Consider the following 27,272-nt stretch of genomic DNA (forward strand, 5'->3'; position numbering starts at 1 on the left):
GATCACGATACTGTAGCAGTTACAGACTCAGAAATGGTGACAATTTTTTCTATACTGATGATAGTTTATTCAACTTCAACGTGAAAACTAATAGAAAGAGAAGAAAAACAAAGTACATAAAGCCCGGCACATATTGCTGTCACAACTTCCGTGGGATAAAACAAAATGGCACCTTCTAGCGCCCCCTCTGTTGCGACCCCGGGTTTTTCCTTTAGCCTTCAAAGCCGATAAAAATAAAATTTTAGATAGATTCAGGGAAGTAAACTCAAAGGACCAAAAGACTACTGAGATGTTTCTGAAAGTTAACAAAAACGATATATTTACAATGATACGATATCTACTGATTTGTACAGGGATTATTGGTACTAGAAATTTGGAATATTACAGACAGATTTTACAATATTATACGGCCGTTAAATTTTTAAAAGATTACTTAACTTATCTTACGCGGCGCGTGCCGGCTCTCGGTTCCTTTCGTAGCTGTTCTGACCTCCTTGCGTCACCAACAACGATGTCGGGATTCTCCCTCGTAGGCTGGTATCCCGTGACTTGGTCAGGAGCAAAACCGTTCCCCGCTGGTCCAATTCGACTCAACGTTTGTATCCCAAGGATGGCTTCCTCCTGGGTGAACTCCGAAAAACTCTGCCGAAGTCACGCCTGTCCCGGTTAAACGACGCACCAATCTAATAAACAAACAGTCCACCGGTTCCTCCGTCCGTCCCCTCGATAATTAATCTTTTATCTCAGATGATTTCTTTTCACAATAGATCGGAAAACTAAACTCTCATCACTGAAAATATCTCTTCTTATATATAGCCGGGTTTAATCTCCCGAAAGTTCTTTTCCAGGAATCCTGACGGAAAAACATCGAGAATCATCCATGTCTCGAAGATACGACTGATAGTTCAACGTTCATTGGTCGACGATATCCGGTCACCTGCTAAAAATAACTTCCCGTATGTTCTGGAAATTTGTACTCGCTAATACCGAATAGCGCCATCATTTCTCGTAGCTTCTAGAAAGATTAAACACGGTTATCAGTCACGACGAGTGACCTACTTATCACCCTGACCAGCATATACTGAATACACGTACAACGAATACAGTCGTTCGTGACAATTGCATATTACATACTATTGAAGCATATAATAAAACCGATGACGTCAGCTCCTTGAGGTTGTAGACTACACAAGCATATAACATAAAATGTGATATCACTACTATCTTATCGTGGACGGAATTAAGAATTTACAAAAAATAAGGTTAAAACAACATCTTCATCTTAAAAGTTAATTATGTCACTTTAACCGGTACAATATTATTCTTTACACAGATAGGCACAAATTGCCTACATTGCTAACCTTGGTTGCCTTTCTGAGATCTCTGCTAAGTAAAAGTAAAGATGAATCCCTGCTTGTCGGTTTCCTGAAATAAACAAGCAAATTAACATTCTTAAATAATATCTGAATAATATCTGAATGCTAAATTTACTGCATAGCAACACGTTCAACACTTAAATCGTGATAAAGCGTGATTTTCGAGTAAATATACCATTTAAACAAGTTACAAATAATGAACAGTGAGTTATAAAGCCAATACTGTGAGGCTCATGAATATTCATGAATTAAGTGAAGCAATGGCGAAGTGACGTTCCTTTGCAACATGTCACGTTGTGGGCATTTATATGCTGTATGCCACAAGGAATTAATTACTATGAACCAGTCCTAATTGTAGCTTCAAGGATCTCTAAAGTAGCTTAAATGCTTAAATAATTAATTATGAATAACATGGCGAAGCCATCTAAACACCATCTTAATTTAGACAGTTGAAAATATAGTTAATAACTAGTATGAACAAAACGATTTTACAACGCTCACAAATAACGTGCACGTGTAAACTACAGTACGATAACGAGGTTTAACTTACGCCAAGTGATCGATAACACATGCATATAATAAACTTACCGATTACTCATAAAATAATGTGATTTACGTTTACCTACAGTGCCATTAAATGTTTGAAACTTACCATTAATAATATTTGCAAGGCCAGCTTCGACCAAAGTATGATTGATCACTAAAATTACATTTTTAAAGGTTGCTAAAAGCTTATACGGCTTTTCTGGTGCTGTGAGTTTCTAGTAATGGCAATAGAGGGCGCAACTAGAGAATATAAAAGTAACATAAAGAAAATAGGTTAATACTACATTAACACTCCCACCCAAAATTGGGTACAATTTACACTCAAACACAACTAACTCCCACCCAAGAGCACATTAAAATTGCTCCCTTTCTTGCAAAAAAACAACTTATGAACAGGACGTTCAAGATACACTGGTTCCTTTACTCTTTTGCCCATCTTATTTAAATCAGAATCTGCCATTAGGATTTTTACCTTTCTGACCAGATTGTCTCTGCTTAAGGTAGTCTCTACAATACGTGCCAGTCTTAGGTTTCCTCGTACCAGCTCTTCATCCTTGAGGAGTACAACATCACCTACTTCAAGGTTCCGTTTTACTTTGCCCCATTTGGCTCTCGATTGTAAAGATTGCAGGTATTCTTTCCTCCATCTGGTCCAGAATTCGTTTGCAAGGAACTGGACTTGTCTCCACCTTTTCTTGGTATAGATGTCCTGTTTTACAAATTCACCTAACGATGGTAAGATCAATTCTGACTTGGTGGTTAACAGGTGGTTTGGAGTGAGCGGTTCTGGTCCATTAGGGTCATTCAAATTATCTACCGTCAATGGTCGGCTATTAACAATAGCCATGGTCTCATAAAGGAATGCACGAAGGGATGAGCAGTCTAACCGTGATTTATGTTGATGAAGGATTGAAGTTAGGATGCTTCTGATGGATCGAATTTGGCGTTCCCAAAAACCACCCATGTGGCTCGAAGATGGAGTGTTCAGAATAAATTCACATTCACGGTCTTCAAGAAACTTCTTAATGAGATGATCCTTCATCTCTTTACGGCACTTCTTAAATTCATTGAGAGCTCCAATGAAGTTTGAACCTTGATCACAGAATATCTGGCGTATTCTCCCACGGATGGATATCATGCACCGCAGAGAGTTTATGAAGGCATCAGAGGTCATGTCGTCAAGCATTTCCAAATGTATCGCCCTTGAACTCATACATGTGAATAATAACCCATACTTCTTAATTTCCTTTCGACCATCCTTTATGATAAATGGTCCAAAGCAATCAACTCCGCAGTGCGTGAAAGGAGGTGATGGCTCGAGTCTCTGGCTAGGTAAGTCACTCATCTTCTGGGTTTGGGTTCTTCCCCTAAGTTTTCTGCAGGTGATGCACTTGTAGATATGTGACGACACTGCAAAACTTAAACCAATGATCCAGTACCCATTTGACCGTAAGGCATTGGTAGTGAAGCCTCTTCCCTGGTGTGCCACCTTCTCATGGAAATGTTTAATATGTAGATCAGTGATGTGTGTCTTCTTTGGGACAAGTATTTGGTGTTTACTGTTGTGACTCATTCTTGTGCGTCGAAGGCGGCCTCCAACTCGTAATACACCTTCTTCGTCCAAGTATGGATCTAGTTTCCACAGCTGCCCCTTCACTTTAGGTTTCTTGGTTTCTAGTAGATGTATTTCATTCTGAAAGTGATATTTTTGCAACAATTTCAGAATGAGGATCTCTGTATCTTTCAATTCCTTGATTCTTGATTTTGGGGCCAGCCCCCTTTTTCTACGAATGAGTCCTCTCAGTGCACTAATACCTCTTACTGCCTCTGCCCAATTTGAGAAGTGGCCGACTCTGTCCAATATTGGGCCAACAGGTGCTGCAGCAACAGCAAAAACATGTCCTGTTTTGACCTCAGGATCTTCAGATGAGATGTCAGTTGAACAGGAAGCAAATTCAAGATCACGTTTCAGTAAAAAGGCTGGACCCTTGAACCAGTTAGAAGAAGCTAATTCCTGAACAAATAGACCTCTGGAGGCATGATCAGCAGGATTTGCATCTGTGGAGATGTAGTTCCATTGGTGTGGTTCTGTTGAATTTCTAATACGTTGGACTCTTTTAGCAACATAGACATGGAACCTTCGTGAGTCGTTGTTGATGTAGCCCATGACGACTTGCGAGTCTGTCCAAAAGTAGTTGGTTATTTTCTCATATTCTAATTCCCTGTTCAGTATGCTGCTCACTTTACTTGAGACAACAGCTGTTTGAAGTTCTAATCTGGGAATAGTCACAGTCTTTAGTGGAGTGACTCTGGATTTCCCCATAACCAATGTGCAGTGGACGTCTGTTTCTCCTACCCGTCTGTTTCTCCTACCAGTCTGATATACGAACACTGCCCATACCCTGAAGTGCTTGCGTCAGAGAAGTGATGCAATTCCACTGTCCTTGTAGAACCAAAGTTTTTGGGTCTAAAACATCTGCTTATCTGAAGTTTGGAGAGAGTGGGTAACTCAGATAGCCATCTTTCCCACTTTGGTTTCAGCTCATCCGATAGTGCTTCATCCCAATCTGCTCCTTCTCTACACATTTGTTGTAGGATCTGTTTTCCTTTGAGCACATATGGTGCTAACAGACCTAGAGGGTCATATGTATGGCGGGCCATCAGTCTCAAATCATGGGAGATCGACTTATACCGATTTAAATCGACATATACCAGTTTCCTTCGACATATACCAGTTTCCTTCGACTTATACCAGTTTCATTCTACATATCATCGATTTAAATCGACATATACCAGTTTCATTCTACATATCATCGATTTAAATCGACATATACCATCGATTTATTTTACTTCTCATCGATTTAAATCGATTATATGTAAAATAAATCGATGATATGTCCATTTAAATCGACATCTACCAGTTTAAATCGATGATATGTCGAATTAAATCGGTAGAAGTCAATTTCCGTGGACTTATACCAGTTTCTAGCGACTCAAATTGACATATACCTATTTAAATCGACATATCATTGATTTAGCTCATTAACATATTCGATTTAAATCGATGATAAGTAAAATAAATCGATGATATGTAGAATGAAACTGGTATATGTCGATTTAAATCGATGATATGTAGAATGAAACTGGTATATGTCGATTTAAATCGATGATATGTAGAAAGAAACTGGTATAAGTCGAAGGAAACTGGTATATGTCGAAGGAAACTGGTATATGTCGATTTAAATCGGTATAAGTCGATCTCCCATGATTTGAGACTGATGGCCCGCCATACATATATTGATGCAACAGTCGACAGAATTCCACGTCTGGTCAAGGTTTGATTCTTCACCACAATTCTGAACTGAAATTCATCCGACTCAACACACCAGTGGATACCCAAAGCTCTCTCCATAGGAAAATTGTCGAATGCGAGATCCAAATCTTTGACCTCCTTGGCTTGTTCGGATTTGGGTATTGCTGACATTACGTCTCTGTTGTTAGAGATGAATTTGTGCAACCGCAACGATCCCTGGGCACAAATTGATGTGACATCTTCGATAAGCTTGATGGCGTTTGAAACCTTATCAACACTTCTCAGTCCATCATCGACATAGAAGTTTCTCTTTAGGAAATCCTTTGCATCCTCTTGGTCTGTCTTGCTGTACAAATCTGCAACATGTTTTAGACCGAAGTTTGCACAACCAGGTGAGGAACCAGCGCTAAAGAGATGCACCCTCATTCTGTAGATTGACGGCTCTGTGTAGAGATCACCATTCTTTCACCACAGAAACCGCAAGAAATCTCGATCTTTGGGGTCAACATGGAACTGATGGAACATCCGCTCGATGTCACACATGATAGCTATTTCTTCTTGTCGGAATCGACATAGAACTCCCAATAAGTTATTGGTCAAATCTGGTCCTGTCAAAAGATGTTCATTCAGTGATGTTTTGCCAAATCTTGCAGAACAATAAAAAACAACTCGTATTTTATCTGGTTTATGTGGGTGGTACACACCGTGATGTGGTATGTACCAGCAAACTTTCTCTGCATCCCTTTCGTTCTGTTCAATCTCTGCATCACCATTCTTGTTTATGTCTTCCATAAAGTCTTTGTAGTGCTGATAATATCTGTTATCCTTCATCAGTCGTTTCCGCAAATGATTCAGTCTACATAATGCCATCGACTTGTTGTTTGGCAATTCTGGTCTGCTTCGAAATGGAAATGGCATCTCAATGTGGTTATCTCCATTGACGTGAATGGAGGATGTTTGCAGATCCAGAAATCTCTTATCATCCACAGAGTAGGGATTTTCCGTGACTTTCTCTGCAACAAAGTCCATCTCCAGAGCCTTTATTGCATCACCTGGACCTAGCTCCTTTACTTTGGTTCTTTGTACAAAGTGGAGTTTCGAAGTGTTGTGGTCCATACAAAGCTCGGAAATTACAATTCTATGACTTAGACCAATCTCATCTTCCTCTTCACTCCTCTTTGATTGATGGGTTCCAACAATGCTCCAGCCTAGTTTCGTTTCAATGGTATAAGGCTGTCCATCTCCACCGTTGACAAAATTGATTGGAGCAAGAGCCTCAGAGCAGTTGTATCCTATTAGAAGGCCGAAGCCGCACTCTTGGAGAGGAGGCACAAAATTTGTTATTGGTTTAAGGTGCGAGTATTGTCTTGCTGTCTCGGACGTGGCCACATGAGATATATGTGCTGGTATTATTTGCCTAGTGGAGGTAGTTGGCAATTTGATATGCCGTTCATCATCAAATCTTCTTATCTGCAGTGTATTATATTTTCCACACTGAATGATTTTCCTTTCTGAAGTCATGGTTGTTAATCTCAAAGCAGTTTTCACTGGCCTTGCTTTCAATTTGCCAGCTAGTTCTTCTGAGATGAATGTTGAGTCCGACTGTGAGTCCAGTAGAGCATAAGTAAGAAATTCCTCGGATGGAAGTTCTTGAGTCGATACCCATGCAGGTACTGTCATGGAAGTCATCTCAAGAGAAGGCACACCACCAGAATTTGCTGTATCTACTGCTCTGTTGGTTGACTCTTCAGTTAAAGTTCCACTAATTTGCTGGTTTGCAACAGGTTTGTCTTTGTGTAGGCTGGATGGATGTTTGCCATCACACTTACTGCATGTTGCTCGTTTCTGACAATCTTTATAGCGATGACCTCTTTTCAGGCAACCATCACAAAGACCATTTTTCTTGATGAATTCTTGCATCTCTGCTTCCGGCTTTGCACCAAACTTTCTACATTCTGTGAGAAAATGGTAAGGTTTCTCGCAGATGACACAGAAAGTACTCTCTGCATTTGTTGCCATGCTTCTTGCAATAAATGCCTTAGGTTTGGTAGGATTTGAGTGGACTGACTTTCTCTGATCTCTGAAGTTGCCCATAGCTGGATCACATACAATTTCTGACTCGGTCTTCAGGAATTCAGCCAAATCTTTTAGGCCTGGTTATTTTCCACTGATTCTCTTGGTATTGACAGCAGACCTTTTCCATCGGGTAGAAATCCAGCTTGGTAATTTCTCAAGTAATTTACTTATCTCTCTAGTGTCATTCAAAATATTCAAAGAGGACATTTCTTCCATAGCAGCACTACATGGCAGGAGGAAATCTGAAAACCGTCTAAGTTCTTCATGATTCTTGGGGTCAATCCGGGGCCATTTGTCAAGTTTTTCTCTGAAGGCTTCTGCAATCATGTACGGATTCCCATATCTTTCCTCTAAGACATCCTCTGCTTTCTGGTAAGCAGATTCATCTTTCAGCAGAAAGTATCCATTCACAACCTCTTTTGCCGCACCACCCGAATATCTTTTTAGGTAGTGAATTCTATCTGCTGATGATACATGTTGTTCAATTAAGCCATCAAATGAAATTTTCCAATCAGGATATTGTAATGGATCTCCACCGAAGATTGGTGGTTCTGGTGCTTTGATGTTCTTGAAGTTCACGGCTGTTGATATTGCCTCTGTTATTATTCGAGCAGTTTCTTTCATTGATTGGGTTGATGGTTCTGGAGTTGGTTGAAACTTAATTTCTGGTTCAGTTTGTGGATGCTCAGTCTTTGGGGTAGTTGTAGTCTGCAAACCGTGCATAAAGCGTCTCACGTGGTCATTAGTCGTGTCGCTTGGTGATGTAGAGCGACAAGACTCGTTGTCATCCACTTCTGATAACATTTCAACCCTGGCAGCAGTCTCTGCAGCTTCTTGTTCAGCTTTCAGAATTTCTAGCTGAGCTTGTAGTTGAGCGTCTTCTGTTGCTCTTTTTGCAGCCTGTTCAGCTTCTTCCTTCGCTCTTTTTGCAGACTGAGTTGCTTTTAAGGTTGCAATCTCTTGGGTACACCGCAGCCTTTCCTTTGCAGCAGCAGCTTCAGCTAATGCTTTCGCTCTCATGCTAGATATTGATGAAGATCGGGATAATGATGATCCACCAGACTTGTGGGACCGCAGTGACCTTGTTTCAGCGGGAAATATTTCCAACTCTCTGGATGCCCTTGCAAATGCATCTGTTGCAGTTGACATGTTTTCTAAGAATATGTCGTTCTGTTCTTTGTATAATTTCTGAAATGTTATATCTTTGTCTGGGTGGAAGAGTTCTGAGAAAGCTTTCCAGTTTTCTTCATATGCCTTCAAACACTTTGTTACTTCGGCTAGGCCTTGTCTGAGTGACTGTTCATCTTTAGCTTCATCCATCGATTGGATTTCAATAACCGAGTGCTTCCAGGAAGCACTGAGTTTCTCTACGAATTCATCAGTGGGCTTACCCTTGGAGGTCAGTTTCGTGGTGCTGCCTTCCATTTCTGTGGGTTCTCCTTGCTCCATTGATGAGATCTTTTCACCGTCCATTGGCGTCAAGTTTTCACTGTAGCAGTTACAGACCCAGAAATGGTGACATTTTTTCTATACTGATGATAGTTTATTCAACATCAACGTGAAAACTAAAAATAGAAAGAGAAGAAAAACAAAGTACATAAAACCCGGCACATAGTGCATATTACATACTATTGAAGCAATACAATAAAACCGATGACGTCAGCTCCTTGAGGTTGTAGACTACACAAGCATATAACATAAAATGTGATATCACTACTATCTTATCGTGGACGGAATTAAGAATTTACAAAAAATAAGGTTAAAACAACATCTTCATCTTAAAGTTAATTATGTCACTTTAACCGGTACAATATTATTCTTTACACAGATAGGCACAAATTGCCTACATTGCTAACCTTGGTTGCCTTTCTGAGATCTCTGCTAAGTAAAAGTAAAGATGAATCCCTGCTTGTCGGTTTCCTGAAATAAACAAGCAAATTAACATTCTTAAATAATATCTGAATAATATCTGAATGCTAAATTTACTGCATAGCAACACGTTCAACACTTAAATCGTGATAAAGCGTGATTTTCGAGTAAATATACCATTTAAACAAGTTACAAATAATGAACAGTGAGTTATAAAGCCAATACTGTGAGGCTCATGAATATTCATGAATTAAGTGAAGCAATGGCGAAGTGACGTTCCTTTGCAACATGTCACATTGTGGGCATTTATATGCTGTATGCCACAAGGAATTCATTACTATGAACCAGCCCTAATTGTAGCTTCAAGGATCTCTAAAGTAGCTTAAATGCTTAAATAATTAATTATGAATAACATGGCGAAGCCATCTAAGCACCATCTTAATATAGACAGTTGAAAATACAGTTAATAACTAGTATGAACAAAACGATTTTACAACGCTCACAAATAACGTGCACGTGTAAACTACAGTACGATAACGAGGCTTAACTTACGCCAAGTGATCGATAACACATGCATATAATAAACTTACCGATTACTCATAAAATAATGTGATTTACGTTTACCTACAGTGCCATTAAATGTTTGAAACTTACCATTAATAATATTTGCAAGGCCAGCTTCGAACAAAGTATGATTGATCACTAAAATTACATTTTTAAAGGTTGCTAAAAGCTTATACCGTCTTTTCTGGTGCTGTGGGTTTCTAGTAATGGCAATAGAGGGCGCAACTAGAGAATATAAAAATAACATAAAGAAAATAGGTTAATACTACATTTACAGATACAACTTGAAATGCTGCTCTGACGGCATGTAACTCAACTCACCGATGATATTACCGATCGAGTTGGCAGTGGTACTGCGTATATAACTCAGTAAAATGTATCCATTTTGCCCACAGGTTGTACCAATGCACAGGAAATACCTAAATCAGTGATAAGATATTTACCAAACCATGCATCAAAGTTATAAGAAGTTAATTTTTGAGAGATAGAAAACGATGATCATTATTGGCCCTGTCCAGCATCTACTAAATCTCATTTAATCCTATACGCAACCTCAACAGCTACACACCGTCAAATTCTCCTGATCTTTCTCGTCTGGCTGCTATACTTAATTGCTGAAATGGACCTGATGAAGTTTGAAACCCTCAGTTCAGTTTGTATTGGGTTGGATTTTAGTGGGCGGGGGGGGGGGGGGGGCTCCATTTCAATATGGTGATATGTTTAAGTACAGTTGTCAGTTTTGTTTATTAATATTTATTCCTGAACTGAGGATCCCACATCCTAATCTTTATAAAAAGCCTTAAAGGAGTTTAGCATATTTTAATAGTGAATTTCTTGCAAACCGGAAGAGCAAACATTTTTACTTGCGCTCAATATTTTCTTTTTTCATGAACTATAAAATATCAAGAATAAAATTCTACCTCAAGTCATCGTTTAGTGAGTCAGGTGGTTGAATTTCTTGCCAATTAACATAGAATGATTATTATGATATATTAAAAAGATCAATCGATGCATATTGTGTAACGGTAAAATATAAATTGTTGAAACTACTTGCAAGGTTCGATGTACTTCTTCATTAAAACCTTAACCCCATTTCGGTGTTTTGCTTGTAATGGTCTGCAGACATAGGCAGCTGTGTTATTAATACATAAATATGAAAGTTTGTTAACATATGCACTGTTTTACATATACAGCTTGTAAACAAATGCACCATGTTAATAGTGCATTTCATTTCTTGAAACACAAGTTAGCCCATTCATGTACAGGAAAAGGAATATGTTTGATATAAAGAATTGTATTACATGGTATATTGGTATGGGAATTGTTACATAGTAGCAGAAGAGCTAAAACACAACAGAACAAATAAACAGAAAAATAAAAGGGGGACTTGTTTTCTTGAGGGCTTTCTTTAATTTTCTACTTCAATGAGGGACAACACTTGAAACGATACTCAATATAACAATGTGAGAGGAGTGAAGCAGTATGTTTCGCCTAGTACAGAGTAATTCGATGAATGGGAATGCCGGCGTTACTCTTTATATTATGTGCTTTGTGTGTGCTTTTGTTTTTGTTTTGTTTTTTCTTTTTTTCACGGTTAAACTTTGTGCGAATGTACAATACATGTGAAAACATGCAGTTTCTCTACCTTTGAAATGGTTCAACGTTTTCATGCAGAGTCTGCTCTGAATTTGCACCTGTGGCATAGTAATCATAAACTGACTTCCCTAACATCCGTTGAGAATACTTTTCCAGGTCATCAAGGCACACAATGGAGTTCATGTTGGAACTGTCTCTGTGATTTTAAACGTTAGATATACGCCAACCGTAGACGTGGACTGGTGTTTCAGTGACCATGGTGATGGACCTTGGACTTTGTCGCGATGTCAATACAATGAAGTGACCATGAAATAAGCGGAAATTCTGCTAAAACCCTCGCCAAAGCTTTTGCACTGATAAGCCAGTGAACAGTACCGTAGAAAATGTACTAAGTTTTTCAGTTTCTTCACCACCATCGAGGGAGGAAATATAAAGTTGATGTAAGGCTGCTAATTGTGTTCTAGAACACAAAGTACTTTTGTTCACAATCACAAATGTCGCACATTTTTAGGCGTTATGTTTTAAGGTAATCAATAAACGCTAGCGAACTAGGGAACTGGTCCGTCGTAGAGTTGCATTCACAATTAGGCCTACATAGATCCACTGCAATCGGTGCACGGGTCCAAAACAATAACAATTCAAAGTTGTACTGTTCACTAAAACTCACGGTATCATCCGGAGCCAGAATCCGGGCCGTAAACATTCAATAAAGTAGCCACATCAATTGGATGCACTAATATGTTTTTCGTTCAAGCGTCAAAGTCGTCAAAATCCCTAAAATAAGTATGACTGCATTTGACTGGAAATATCGCGTTTGTAGCGTGAGTCGTAATCCGTATGAAATCCGCGACATAGCGCAATTTCAGAGGGCTTGCGAAAAGCAAGTGATCGATAAAATAAGGCACAAAAATGAAAAGACCGTATAGCACTTCACTATATATACCGCGCTGACCAATATACCCGACGACCTGCTGATCGCGTACTTGGTTTTCGTCGCTGAGTGCGCACGGGCGGCGAAACACCCGGAGCAGCATAGTCTGTCTGACTTGTGAGGTCGAGGTCGACTTCTGCAAGTCGAGAGAACAACAATTGAAGGCGATGCTTATTCTGCCGTGGATTGCTGGCTACCATTATGTCATCGATGTAAGTGTATATACAGAATTGCAAACCTCGCGTTACCTCGTCCATGAATCTCCAAAACGTTTGCGCGACGTTGCAAAGTCCAAACGGCATCCGCTTAAATTCAAAGAGACCAAACGGGCTTGTTGCTTGCTCCAGAGTTTTCTCGTCAATTTCTGTTAGAGAGCGTTTCTTTAAGGGAGTTATGCACCAAATATTAGAATATAACTGGGTACGTAGGGTAGATTTGACAAGTAAGGACCCATGAAAGTTCCATCTAACTATACAAATTTGGTGTATCAGCGCATATTTTTTTACAAATTTTACAAATTCTCATTTCCCCATACATACATTATGTAGGTCTATTAAGTGATCCTTTGTAACAGTTTTCATAAGAAAATCTTCAACATACAGAGTAGGCTTCCAAAATGTTTCTAAGGTGATAGTCTGCTTCACATTTTATAATCGGGCTGAAGATATATTTCTTTAACTGGTTGAGTATATAATATGCACTTTTCGTCACAAGCAGAAGTACTAAATATAGTGTTGGTATCAAACATTGTATTGTAAAGTAGGACTCCTACGTGTAGTGCTAGTGACAAAACACAACCAGCTGCTTTAGAATAGTACGTTGGGCTGAATTCTCATTTTGCAGTGCTGTGTTGTATTGCATTTATTAACATTATAAAAAGGAGTTCATTTCTATACACACAAGACAAAAACCAAAATGTTTATGTTTATGAAACTGTCAGTCCTTTCAGACATAAGGTTAGCAATCACAATAAATCAATAATATTCAATATTAACGGTTTTACCACAGCAGAGCATTATACTTTAGGTAATGCTTCCATTCAAAATTTGAGATATATTTGAACCATATCCACCTTCCCTTCTGACTGAAGGAGGTCCCAAGTGGGGGTAGAAAATACTTTCTTGTAAATGTTGTACTTTATTTAGTTTGTAAGGATCTTCATTTCATATGACTAACCTACTTAAAAAGAGGACTCAGAGCAAGAAGACACATTTTTAGAAATTTTGACAGCAAATTGAAAAATGAGAGTTAAACACAATATGGTGACATCATTGCTAATCTAATACATCCTATTAACTGTCACAGTTACCCATAAATATCTGGTAGATGATAGTTATCAAGATGGCAGACTTGTAGAACGAGCACAACAGCATGAATACGAGTACAAGTAGAATCCACCTTGATTGTAAGTACAAACAAAGCTACATGATTTTACAATAGTGTCTACACTACATTCTAAATTTTCCATGAGAATGAGTACAGGCAACATACCCATAGAATATGATTACGGACTTACGGACAATATTGTTTTAAATTGCAAAAATTACAAGTACAACCAGGATTGTTTTCCCTACTGGGGAATGGGTCAGGGGTGATAGCGGGGGGGATAATTTCTCGCGAGAGGGGAAATTTGTTGTGCGCTAGTGGAAGCATCGCTCCAGCTATAAGAGAGGATGGTAAAGATAAGAATTTAAGTGCAATTCACTATATTTGTTTCAGTTTTTTTTTAAATACCCATCAATACATACATTATGCCTATGGTTTCATGAAGGCTTATTCTGGCAAAACATTCGTCCTTTCATTCACTATTGTATAATGCAATACGTCCATACATACATACACACACACGCCATCACCATCGCATAGATTCCTTCGGCAAGGAATCAAAAAAGGAGAAAATCGGGAACTTCCAGATAATTAGTTAATTTTTCGACTTAGCAAATTTAAATCCCATTTTATCCATGTCCTTTCTGGGCCACTGTACCCAAAGGGCGATTAAGGATAGTAAGGTTTACGGAACCAATCATTTGACTGTGTGAATGTTAATTATTCAAAGGTTTCAGCTGAATGATCTGGCAACACTGCGGTGTGCCCCTCCCCCACTTGAAAAGAAGCTAATGTACAGCATCAGGGCCCCCTCTGCTCAACCCCCCGGCACCTTCCTGAAAAGCTGTTAGATTAAACGCAAAGAATACTCGACATATTATGTTTGACTCGCTTAGGCCACCTAATTTACTTACTTGACTTGAATAGTAATCATCCTCATACAAGTATTAACACGCTTTGAATTTGTGTACCTCTCATGGTTACCTATTTGTTAACATTATCTTTCATTATCGACGGTCGATTTGTGCATAGTGTTTGTCAGAACAATGTCTCCTGTCATGCTTATAAACACGATGCCTTTGCTTTACTTTATGACATGTTATTACCAGTAACACGATTAACAGGATTATAATGAACAGACATGCCAAAATGATATATAGGATGGTATTATCGTATCCTTTCGATGCAAGTGTCGGAGGTTCCTGCAGCTGAAATGTGCAATAATTAAAGCGACTGGTCTTAAGACTAAAGCCATCACTAATCTGACTGACGTTACAAGTGAAAGAAGTATTTTCGCAGTATGTGACATATGCATGTTCCGTCGTCAATCCTGCAAGGAGAGACCCTTTCTTCTTGTTGACGATCTGGTACGGAGACTCACCGGAGGATGAAACAATCTTGACTTCAATCTTGGGATAAAAGTAACCAAGAACCGTACAATTCAGCAAATAATCAGCGTTGACGTCCAATTGCAATGAAGCAGTGTCCACGGCTGAGCAAACAGGTGTTGGTAAAGGAGAATGACTGTTAAACAGACGATACGTTTGATGCAGTATAACCGTACTTGCATTCATGTTTGAATCTTGTGTCAGTACAACATCGTAAAAACCGGAATCTTGGACAACAGAGTTTTCGATAATAAAAGCAAGTTGTGCTGAAATTGGCTTTCCGTCCTTGCCTCGTATTATATAGCTGATATCAAATTTATAACGGTCAAAGGTTAACTCATCTTTGTACCAAAATCTATATCTCCACGCCGGAATAAAATTCGATGTATTTTGGCCCAAACTTGTTGTAAAGTTCATAAAAATCCAATAGTAACCAGGATCAGCCATAGGATCAGCCATACTCGCATTGGAAATACAACATCGCAACCAGTCGACTGTATAATGTAACATTTAAGTTCATTATTCAACACACCTGAACACTTCTTCCTACAAGCAAGAGTATCAACAAAGGATGGTTCGATAAAAGAGAGAAGTAAAATAATGTAAGCAGCTTTAAGATCCATCTTTCGAAGCTTCTTTGTATGATTCTATTAATGCTGTTTAATTGCTACCATGTGTTTCTTGGTACAAAGCATTGCCGGTTCGTCTGTCAGTGCCTGTGTATCTTGAGAAAAAGTGATCCTAATTCGTCGTTCTGCCTACAGCATACGTGAGAAAGTATCCTTAATGAGCGTAATTATAAACTCTAGATTATAAACAGAAACATTTATACTTGATGGCTTGATGACTTTGCACCTTTCTATTTTGGAGAACATCGAAAGAGAAAGATTATTCAACTTTCGCTATTTGATTGAGTTAGGCATTGTTTTCGAATATCAGACGTTCAATCTGAATTTAAAAATAGATAAAAAATTAGGCTTTGGTTTCAGAACCATCAACAGAACGCTAAGTGCTATATGAAGTATTCAAGTACACGACATGCATGGACGACCCAAGTGTGTGGGCGTGTGATTTTCACGTAAAATATAACATTAAGCAATTAAATCCGACCCCCCTCCCCCCCCCCCCAAATGAATATTTCACTTGTCAAACTAAAGTACCTGATTTATGATAAATTTGATCAAAGGGGAATGATATTCAAGGTATTTGAAGAACAGTGTTAACATCGAACTATGATATTTTCTCATTTCTATAAATATATGCGATAATATAACTATCAGTCAGTATAAGTAGAGGGAGACATTAAAACTGGGTCCAGCAAGACAGAAGAATGTCCCGCGAGATACAGGACGAGCCTTTTGAAAGGCTTATCGGAAGAATTATTGTTTCACGCCAGATGCAGTGCTTTATTTGTGGCCTTCTTTCATCTGATGCAAATTAACATATATACAGAACAATTCTGACCTTTTAAAATGTCTTTTGCATTTTGTGTATTTAACTGGTTGACAATAAAAATAGTGAATTGATAAAATGGAGTTTCTGAAAGCTCCTTTCCTGATACATGATGTACAAGATACTGAATTAAAAGTGAAAAGTTTCGCTCGAAGAATCAAATGATGGCAGGCTTGAACATCTAAACTAAGAAAACATAATGACAACATATTTCATTTGGGAATCAAAAAACGTCATAAAAAAATATTGTACATAATACATAATAAATGCACCATTTGAGTGTTTGTTCTTTTTCGATTAGTTAATCTTACATACACTTCAGTTACTTTGTTTATATCGCTATAGTTAGTAACACTTTTTTTTAATCGTGCGTGCTTTGTATATCTTGATGTACTACTTTGCATGCAGTTACTACTTTTTAATGCACCGCATGTAAGCTTCTACTATGGCCAAATGAGATCGTTAGTATCAGTAGTAAATTAAGGCAGCTCGCCACATCGGATGGATGGAGCGTTGTATTATATTTACAGTCAATTTCACATTTGCTTTAAATGTCTTGAATATAACACGTCTACATCAAATTTATCTTATATCAGAGAATTCTAAAATGAAAATAAATCACTTCTGGGCGGGGCGTAAAATGTGAATGTAGATTCATTTTCATTTCTTTTGAATGTTATTCCATACTTTATGATGACCACTCATGTGGAAATATATTCATGAAAGAACTACTTCACGTTAAAGATCGGTGAGAATGTTTTGAAACCAAATTCTGTTATCAAAAATATTTGTCGTCAATAGATCTTAAAAACACTCAGCGCAAGAACAAATGAATGTACTTCAATAATTATTGAAAGGCGGAAAGACAGAAAGTGAAACTGTTCATTGTAGATTATGGTAGATCTATGGCAAAGAATAATTCCCGTAGAAATCATTTTCCGTGCATACAGACACTGGCAGCCGAATCAGAAAAGCTTTATTCCAAGAAACACTTGCTTGCAAATAAACAGCAATAATTTACGGGTTCTGTTGAGGGACTTCGACAGATGGATCTTAAAGTTGCATACATTATTTTACTACTCTCCTTCATCGGACCGACCTTTGTTGATACTCTTGCTTGTAGTAAGACGTGTTCAGGTGTGTCGAATAATGAACTAAGTTGTTACATACAGTCTACTGGTTGCGATGTTGTATTTCCAACGCGAGTATTCTCTGTGGCTGGTCCTGGTTTCTTCTGGGTTTTTATGAACTTTACGAAAAATTTAAGAGGAAGTTCATCGAATATCAGTTTTGAGTTGCTAAGTAGATTTTCGGAAAGAGATGAGTATCTCTTTCAACGTTACACATTTCGTATAGACCATATAATACGAGACAACAACGGACGTATAGTTTCAGCAGAACTTGCTTTTGTTATCAGAAACACTGTTGCCCAAGATTCCGGTGTTTACGATGTTGTACTGAAAGAAGGTTCATACAGACAAGCCAGAACTGTCGCACTACATCAAACATATCGTCTGTTTAACACTCATTCTCCTTCACCAACACCTGTTTGCTCAGCGGTGGACACTGATTCATTGCCATTGGACGTCAACGCTTATTATTTGCTGAATTGCTATGTTCTTGATAACTTTTATCCCAAGATTGAAGTCAAGGTTGTTTCATCCCCCGGTGAGTGTCCGTACCAGATCATCATCAAGACGAAAGCGCCCTTCCTTCCCGAAGAGATGACGTTGGAACATGCATACGTCACATACTGCGAAAATACTTCTTTTACTTGTGTTGTTAGTCAAAACCGGTTCACCCACGACAATGAAGTTTATTCGTGCGCATTCCAGCTGGGGCGTCAAAAAAATGGTAATTCCTCGTAATACTACTTTAATTCTGTCACAGTAATAGAAGTGGAGATTGAAATGTCTAAATATGTGTATTTCGGTAAAAAATCATTATCTTTACAAATCTTTTTGACTGGCTATAATCAGTCAAACATGAAAGTGCCTAAAATAGCACAACAAGTATTGCTGCACGGCACATCGCACTCCCTTAAAAGAAATGACAGGTTTTAATTCATGTTCGTGGAAACTGACACCTAACCATGAAATTGGTTTTTTGTCTTTATTTTCTTGTATTTTAACTTCGTTATAACATCAAATCGTTCAACAACAAAAAGGACAAGGAATATATATATATACATATATGAAAATCATAATGAGTTGGAAAATCAAGAACAGTGAAAAAACTTTCAGCCTCCACCGGGATTCGAACCACGGGCCTTCCGCTCTGTACGCGGACACCCTAACCACTAGGCTATGGACGCTGATTGTATGTTCAGAGGTTCGAAACCGGTAAGAAATGTCGTAATTACACTGTAGGCGTATATATATATATATATACATTTTCATTAATATATATATATATATATATATATATATATATATATATATATATATATATATATATATATATATATAAATATATATATATATATATATATATATATGTGTATATATATATATATATTTATATATATATATATATATATATATATATATAAATATATGCACATGCATATATAAACATATGCAATCCGTTCTTTGCTCCTTAACCCGCTTCCTGTAAAGTCATGGTTTATTTGGTTCTAATTCCATAAATGCAACCTACACTTATCTAGCGTCATACGTTCATTGTGTTACATTTTGTACTTTCCATTCGACTGCCAAGTATTGTCGACGACGGTTCCAGAGGGACCGAAAATCCAATATATTTTCTAAAACATAACTCGTTACTTGTCAAGTATGAGTCATATCTTATTTCTCTGGTTTTCTCCAATATTATTTTCTTTTGGAGTAAACGTGGATTTTCGTTATATTATTATTATTATTATATATATATATATATATATATATATATATATATATATATATATATATATATATATATATATATCTAAATATATACATATATATACATATATATATATATATATATATATATATATGTATATATATATGTATATATATATATATATATATATATATATATATATATATATATTGCCGGCTAAATACTACACAAATAAAAAATCTGCTTGACAAAGTCTTATGAGAGTCAGGATCGGAGCGTTCAGCATTGACGAGACCCACTTTTAGCGTATAAGTAAGCCTATATGGTAAATCTTTAAAGTAATATATATAAATGTTACTCTAAGTAACAGCTGAATTATAATTAGGCCGTATTAAGAAAATTTTGTGATATCCTTTTAGTCAGTCCTTGTTTTAGATCGTTAGGTTGTTACTCGACAATTGACAATGTAACGGTTGGGTTAGGTCGATTACAATCACTAGTGTTGATGTGATCGGATGGTAAAATTGTAGTATGGTATACGTTAGTGTGTTAAGGTAGGTACACCTACACTGAATAATCTTTAACGTAGGTTATTTCGATGCAATAGTTGCTTGCTCAGTTTCTCTTTATAATCGATCTTTATCATCAAAAACAGAGTACGTTACTTGAATTAGTAACAGACAATACTCTAGTTCCTTAAATTAGCGGGATTAATCTTGGGTGAGAATAAAGTTACGGCCATCGATAACAAACAGCGCCATACTGCACGTATTTTAACGCACCCGTCAACCGTAAACTGCGCTAAGCTTTCAATGGCGGATAAAAACAGATGAAATAAATCAAATATGTACGCCAAAAATATCGTATTGCACCGAATGCATATATACAAAAACGTGAAGATAGTACCCGTGCGCGTCAGCTCACGTACGTTTGTGACATTTGTACCCACTTATGACGAAAGCCAACTTGCGCGTATATACGCGCGTGTAGTCGTTCGATGATAAAATATCATTGTTATTTTTATAAACTTTCTATCTGACTATGTTCATTTGAGGGACTTTAGACTCCACTGGTATCCGGTAAATCGGGGATAAACGTCTGGATACCTTATTTGTAATCCGGAACTGCTGCTGCTGCTGTTTTGCCATATAGTCCTATAGAACCGTCGGCATTCTCTTGTTTGCCTTTGCTCTTGCCACGGCCATTCCTCCATCTGTCCACTTCTTGATGTTATCGATCCATCCTGTTTTCCTACGTCCTGGCCTGGCCTTCCCTTCTACTTCTCCTTCTACTGTCATCTGAATTAGGCTATCTGATCGGCGCTTCCAATGTCCATACATGGACAGCTTCCTCTTCCTTAACTGGACAAGTAGACCTTCCTCTTCTGAAACTCCTACCCTTTGGCGGATCCAAGCATTTGTCTTTCTATCTTTCCAGCTGACCTGAAGCATTCTACGCCACACCCACAGCTCAAATGATTCTATTTTCTTCATGTCATTCTGTTTTAATGCCCAACTTTCTGCACCATAGAGAGCTACACTCCACACAAGAGATTTCACCACTGTTTCTTCAGTTTCAGGCTGATCTCTTTTGCCTTCCACAATCCAATTAGTTGGCTGGTGGCATCTCTTGCAATTGCCAACCTAGTACAAATCTCTGGTGTAGAGTCTCCATCAATCCTTACCATTGAGCCAAGGTATTTGAAGCTGTATACCTGGTTGATTGCACTTCCGCCAAGAAAGATCTGTTCTTTGCTACCATGAACCATAACATGAGTTTTGGCTGAGTTTATATGGAGACCAAAGGTGTGGCTGCATTTCTCCAATTCTACTGCTTGCTTTTCCAGTTCCGTTTTTGAGCGTGCAATCAGTGTGGTGTCATCAGCATAGCGTATATTCCATATTGCTCTTCCACCAACAATGCTACCCGATCTTTCATCTAGTGTCTCTTTGTTAATCCGGAACATTTTCGTGGAAATGCTTCGATTAATATTTTTCTATATCTATTGCATAATGAATATATTCATTTTTGATGTAAATCAACACAATTTTTAAGATCTCATTAAGCCTAGTCAAAGAACCTAGTGATGTTAAGATGCTATGCAGGCTAATTGTAAAGTCTAGAACTTTAAAGGTTGATTTACGACCTGGGCAGGTCGATTACGTAATCACAAAACTTTCCTGGCTATAGTGTGCTATAATCAGTGTTCGATTTTTCCGGTATCGCATCGCAAAATGCGATCCAAAACGACAAACTTGCGAGACGTTTCCAAATCAGCATCGCACATTGTGCCGATTTGTGCGATACAAATTCCTAGTCAGATTTGGGAGCAAACACTCAAACCTTAACTTACGAACTGTCGATCACAATGAAGAAGTTATAATTTATTGAGTTTATACTCAATGTACAACTTATTCACTTGACCGTATAGCGAAAAAAAAACCTGAAAAAATAATATCCTACCATAGTTAAGTGTAAAGCAAATAGCCTAACCACCTCGGCGGTTACGGATCTCACGTAACTAAAAGGTTCCCTGGCAACGTGCCAAAAAAATGTTAACAAACAGGTGTTACACAGGGGATGAGCTCACAGTTGTTGCGAAGGTACCTGTGCAAATTCGCAGCACATGTACCGTGGTACAGTAGTTGGGTATAGGGTTAAACACTGCAGTTGTAAAAATGTACGCATAATGCACGCTATTCATTGTTAGGCAGTCTAGAAACGGGGCTTTGCTGAACGTTGTTTGTTTCATAATATCGGAAGTTTTGTAAGTTGCACTTTTTAAAGATTGAAAGACAGATTAAATCTCTTTTCATTTTATAACATAATATAGCTACTTTAACTTGTCATTTTAAAATTTTCATCAGTTTCGTGACAATTTAAATAAAAAAAGTTGTCAGTATTTTGCATCCTCAACTGCGAATTTTTTCATCGCCAGACATCGCAAAAAATGACAACAATTTTCGGGGGCTTTCGCCCCCAGGATCCCCACGAGGGGTTCTACCCCATGACCCCACCATAGCCCTAAGACGGGCCCCTGGACACCACGCCTTTATGCTCGCACGTTACGCGTGCTAGGCAGGCGAACACCGGCGGGAAATCGGCAGTGTGTTCGCGGGAAATTGAACAAGGTTTTCCAAAACTGCTGAACTGTGCAGTTACTGTATGCATCATGTTCAAGGTTTTCACGGAGGCCTTTGAGGAAATGAATGGTTAGTACAGTGTATATATGCTGCACTAATGCTGTGTGTAGGCCAAGGTTCACGAAGGTCATTGGTTATATTTGCGCGCCGTAGACGTGTTTTTAGATGTTACGGAGAGTCAGGTTTCCATGGATATTAATAGAAAATGAATCTGAGTTTAACTGACGCTAAAGAAATGGATCGTCTTGGGCAGATTAACAAATCATTGCAAGTATCAATAAGTACAGGTAGCTCTGCTGTTAAAAAGAAAAGTTCAATATCGGTTTGCTGTTATCGGCAATTAGGCAAAATTTTACCGATACCGATATGCTGCCGATATTGCAAATATCGGCCGATACCGATATTGAAAACGATTATCGTAGCAACACTAGTATACATAATAATAATAAACAAACATTTTCTAGTTAATACATTAATCGCCAACATTTGGTCCGTTTTGTGGTAATTTCAAAACTGCTATTCAATATTGGGGAACTGCTATGCAACAAAAATATTGTATAGCAATTGTCGAAATTTGTTGCTATGCAATTTTTTGGCCATAAGTCGAACACTGGCTATAATTGGGACCAATAAAATAAAGATCTTTAAGTCTCCATTGAAGGCTAACAGCTGAGTAAGGCTATCATGTTATGGTTAATCATATTGTTGCTAACTACATTGTGGCTTCAATATAGGTTCTGTGTCCGACTGAGTAAAAGTTTCACTGTTCAGACTAGGGGCCTGTAACAATTACTTACTATTGGTTTCAATACGTTACTATAGTCCATACACTATATCAAAGATTCGCCCTGTATTTGGGAAACTTTGACGATTCTTTTTTTTTCCAGAGCTCCTGCAAGATTAGTAGCAATACCACTATACAAAGGCTAGGGTTTCCAGGTGTAACACTATAGGAAATTTTCCCTCTGTTACAACACTTTTTCTTAGGGAATATTCACCCTCACCGCCCTGAAAATTTCACCCTGCCCGGACCTACCCAGTCACAGCATATATGCTGTGATATCAATTGACATTCTATAGAAGTGTGTTTGAAACATGTTCAACACATGGGGTCAGCCCGATATTCATAAGGACCATTAGTCATAAGGGTCATTGTTCATAAGTTTCGTTATTCATAACGTGCATTTTCCGAGAAAAAAAGGGTCTGTTATCCATAATCGGAAGAAAGGTTCGTTATTCTTAAAAAAAGGGTCATTGTTCATAAGGTCCATTATTCATAACCGGAAAAAGGTTCGATATTCATAATAGCAAAAAAGGTCCGTTATTCATAATCGGAAAATGGTTTGATATTCATAATAGCAAAAAAGTCCATTTATCATAATCGGAAAAAGGTCCAGTATTCATACAGTAATAAAAGCAAATGTAAAGCAGGGCGGAGCGACCCTCTCCCTACCCCCTTCCCCCCCCCCCAAAAAAAGGTTATAAAACATATCCTGTGGGCAAATGGTTCATGCTGCAGCTGTGACTAGACGGCAAATTATTCATGCGGTAGCCGTACTTTCGGTAGTTGCCGTCGTTAGGTTTGATAGTAAACGTTCGGGAATTGTTAACGTTACGGGATACGAACCGAACATTAAGGGAACTTGAAGTCGGGGTTAAATTGATTACATATGTGATTGCATATGTGGTTACATTGATATATTATATATAAATATATATGTTTTAATTTAATAAGGAAGCGTTCGGGAATTGTTAGTCGGTAGGATTGTTCAGTGTTTTAGGGGTTAGGTTTGATAGGTTGTTATAGACACCGATTCCCCTTTGTTTGTATAAAATTAAATTAACACTATGTAGAACTATATAAACACTTAACAGCTGTGAACAATACCCTTGATTAATGCCTGGCGGACTTGATAAACGCTTGACCGAAGTCATCAAGCAGAACAATAGCTGTGGATTAATAAACCAAATTGAACTAGTGAAATAGAAAAGGTGATATTATTCCACACCGATTCCCCTTTGTTTGTGCATGTAATTAAATAACTTCCATTATATGCATAACCGCCTAAAGAAGTGTAATCCTCCCATTATACCCGAAATAACTGCTTAGACCCCTATCGATATCGAGTGGACCTCACTTTATTCACCTACCACGAAGTAACATAACCCAAAATAAATCAAATTGAACTAGTGAAATAGAAAAAGTATTATTATTATGACTGAATATTAGTTTAAAAAATGGTTGGGCGAAATGACCATGCTGGTTGGGCGAAATGACCATGTTGGTTGGGCAAAATGACCATGCTGGTTGGGCGAAATGACCAGGCTGGTTGGGCGAAATGACCAGACTGGTTGGGCGAAATGACCAGGCGTTTTTGGGCGAAATGGCAGTTGGGCGAAATGGTTGTTGGGCGAAGGGACCAGAAAGCGCTCGAAACTGCCAGTGGGTACCTCATCTTTTGGCGGGTAGTGGGATTCAGGGGCACTGGGGCGTGACGACACCCCGCTGTTGCGAACCAGATTTAGAACAAACTCTTGCACTTGTTCACGCCAAGCTGACAATAATCGACACTTGAACTTACCGATGGTTGTATAACCGCCATGATGATTGCTGAGGTTGCGGATTTCTGAAGGCTTTCTAGTCACTTCGCCCAACAACCATTTCGCCCAACTACCATTTCGCCCAACCAGCCTGGTCATTTCGCCCAACCAGCCTGGTCATTTCGCCCAACCAGCATGGTCATTTCGCCCAACCATGTTGGTCATTTCGCCCAACCAGCATGGTCATTTCGCCCAACCATGTTGGTCATTTCGCCCAACCTTATTTTTACTAATATTCAGTCAGAATAATATTACTTTTTCTATTCCACTAGTTCAATTTGATTTATTTTGGGTTAGGTTACTTCGTGGTAGGTGAATAAAGTGAGGTCTGCTCGATATCGATCGGAGTCTGAGCAGTTATTTCGGGTATAATGGGAGGATTACACTACGTTAGGCGTTTACGCATACAATGGAAGTTATATTATTATTATACAAACAAAGGGAATAATACAACCGTTTCTATTTCACTACTTCAATTTGATTTATTTTGGGTTAAATTATTGGAAGTTATATTATTATTATTATATGGAAGTTATATTATTATGCAAACAAAGGGGAATCGGTCTTCATAAAATCTATCAAACCTAACCCCTAAAACACTGATCCATCCTACTGACTAAGAATTCCCGAACGTTTCCTTATTAAATTGAAAAATATATATATATATAAAACCTGTCCGTAATATTGAAGTACTATATTTAATCAATGTAACCACTTTATCAATGTAACCACATATGTAATCACATATATAATCAATTAAACCACGACTTCAAGTTTCCTTAATACTCGGTTCGTATCCCGTAACGTTAACAATTCCCGAACGTTTACTATCAAACCTATCAAACATAACCCCTAAAACACTGATCCATCCTCAGGATTCCTTAATATTCGGTTCGTATCCTGTAACGTTAAAAATTCCCGAACGTTTCCTCACTAAAGTTATACAAAGTAAAGGACTTCAAGTTTCCTTAACATTCCTTAATATTCGAACGTTTACTATCACACCCAACCCCTAACACACTGATCGATCCTCAAGTTTCCTTAATATTCGGTTCGTATCCTGTAACGTTAACAATTCCCGAACGTTTTCTTTTGAAGAATCATATTTGGAAGCAGGACACTTCGCCCAACAACCATTTCGCCCAACTGCCATTTCGCCCAACCTTACCATTTCGCCCAACCAGCCTGGTCATTTCGCCCAACCAGCCTGGTCATTTCGCCCAACCAGCCTGGTCATTTCGCCCAACCAGCCTGGTCATTTCGCCCAACCAGGCTGGTCATTTCGCCCAACCTTGATTAAATATGATACTTGAAAAGGAAACGTTCAAGAATTGTTAACATTACATGATACACGAACCGAATATTAAGGAAACTTGAGGATCGATCAGTGTTTTAGGGGTTAGGTTTGATGGGTTTTTATGAAGACCGATTCCCCTGTGTTTGTATAATAATATAACTTCCATTGTATGCGTAAACGCCTAAAGTAGTGTAATCCTCCCATTATACCCGAAATAACTGCTCAGACTCCGATCGATATCGAGCGAACCTCACGTTTTTATTTACCTATTACGAAGTAACCTAACCCAAAATAAATCAAATTGAACTAGTGGAATAGAAAAAGTAATGTTGTTCTGACTGAATATTAGTAAAAATAAGGTTGGGCGAAATGACCAACACGGTTGGGCGAAATGACCATGCTGGTTCGGCGAAATGACTATGATGGTTGGGCGAAATGACCATGCTGGTTGGGCGAAATGACCAGGCTGGTTGGGCGAAATGACCAGGCTGGTTGGGCGAAATGACCAGGCTGGTTGGGCGAAATGACCAGGCTGGTTGGGCGAAATGACCAGGCTGGTTGGGCGAAATGGCAGTTGGGCGAAATGGTTGTTGGGCGAAGTGACTAGAAAGCTCATATTTGATCAAGGTTGGGCGAAATGACCAGGCTGGTTGGGCGAAATGACCAGGCTGGTTGGGCGAAATGACCAGGCTGGTTGGGCGAAATGGTAAGGTTGGGCGAAATGGCAGTTGGGCGAAATGGTTGTTGGGCGAAGTGTCCTGTTCCTAAGCACTAAGCGGATATAGCTTGTGTCGAGATCGGTGTCATTTCGATGACTGTGTACTAAGCCTGTGCGTTGCTGATTATTATTCTGCACTTGTCCATGTGCGGATTGTGCGGGACCGTAGCAATGTTTTTACACGATAAACATGGTTTATCGGCGATAATACATGTTTTTTAAGAGATGAACATGT

General features: G+C 38.4%; 4 protein-coding genes and 1 long non-coding RNA gene across 16 annotated transcripts in view; 2 read left to right on the forward strand and 3 right to left on the reverse strand.

Annotated features, from left to right (window-relative positions):
• The window catches only part of LOC139981584 (uncharacterized), a 171,879-nt gene that overhangs the window by 43,536 nt on the left and 101,071 nt on the right, over window positions 1-27,272 (reverse strand). The gene's annotated exons all lie outside the window — the stretch shown is intronic.
• The window catches only part of LOC139981588 (uncharacterized), a 107,297-nt gene that overhangs the window by 11,702 nt on the left and 68,323 nt on the right, over window positions 1-27,272 (forward strand). The gene's annotated exons all lie outside the window — the stretch shown is intronic.
• On the reverse strand, window positions 135-4,899 carry LOC139981585 (uncharacterized). 2 transcript variants are annotated; one of them, XR_011797892.1, is made up of 3 exons: window positions 2,029-4,899; window positions 1,362-1,425; window positions 135-1,015 (listed from the first exon to the last, which is right to left on the reverse strand). XR_011797892.1 is itself a non-coding variant. In XM_071994082.1 (3 exons), the coding sequence occupies exons 1-2, from the start codon at window positions 4,243-4,245 to the stop codon at window positions 1,387-1,389; spliced, it is 1,890 nt and encodes a 629-aa protein (XP_071850183.1). In that variant the 5' UTR covers window positions 4,246-4,899; the 3' UTR covers window positions 137-1,015; window positions 1,362-1,386. The 2 variants fall into 2 exon arrangements, 1 of the variants encoding a protein (XP_071850183.1); XM_071994082.1 differs by having other exon boundaries at window positions 137-1,015; window positions 2,395-4,899.
• LOC139981589 (uncharacterized) lies at window positions 7,382-9,938 on the reverse strand. The gene is made up of 3 exons (XM_071994089.1): window positions 9,835-9,938; window positions 9,168-9,231; window positions 7,382-8,876 (listed from the first exon to the last, which is right to left on the reverse strand). Exon 3 carries the CDS (start codon window positions 8,782-8,784, stop codon window positions 7,393-7,395), a length of 1,392 nt encoding a protein of 463 aa, XP_071850190.1. The 5' UTR covers window positions 8,785-8,876; window positions 9,168-9,231; window positions 9,835-9,938; the 3' UTR covers window positions 7,382-7,392.
• Window positions 25,194-27,078, forward strand: LOC139981592 (uncharacterized). Its single transcript, XR_011797893.1, has 3 exons — window positions 25,194-25,319; window positions 26,426-26,876; window positions 26,947-27,078. It is a non-coding gene; the product is annotated as an uncharacterized lncRNA (long non-coding RNA).

Source organism: Apostichopus japonicus, chromosome 15, assembly GCF_037975245.1.
Source record: "Apostichopus japonicus isolate 1M-3 chromosome 15, ASM3797524v1, whole genome shotgun sequence".
Lineage (NCBI taxonomy): Eukaryota > Metazoa > Echinodermata > Holothuroidea > Aspidochirotida > Stichopodidae > Apostichopus > Apostichopus japonicus.

Coding starts and splice junctions, on each gene's coding strand:
- LOC139981585 (XM_071994082.1), bottom strand. CDS start 4,245: ATGGGGAAATCCAGAGTCACTCCACTAAAGACTGTGACTATTCCCAGA. Junction 1,426..2,394: donor GAGACAATCTGGTCAGAAAG/GTAAAAATCCTA, acceptor TGTTTATTTCAG/GAAACCGACAAGCAGGGATT.
- LOC139981589 (XM_071994089.1), bottom strand. CDS start 8,784: ATGGACGGTGAAAAGATCTCATCAATGGAGCAAGGAGAACCCACAGAA.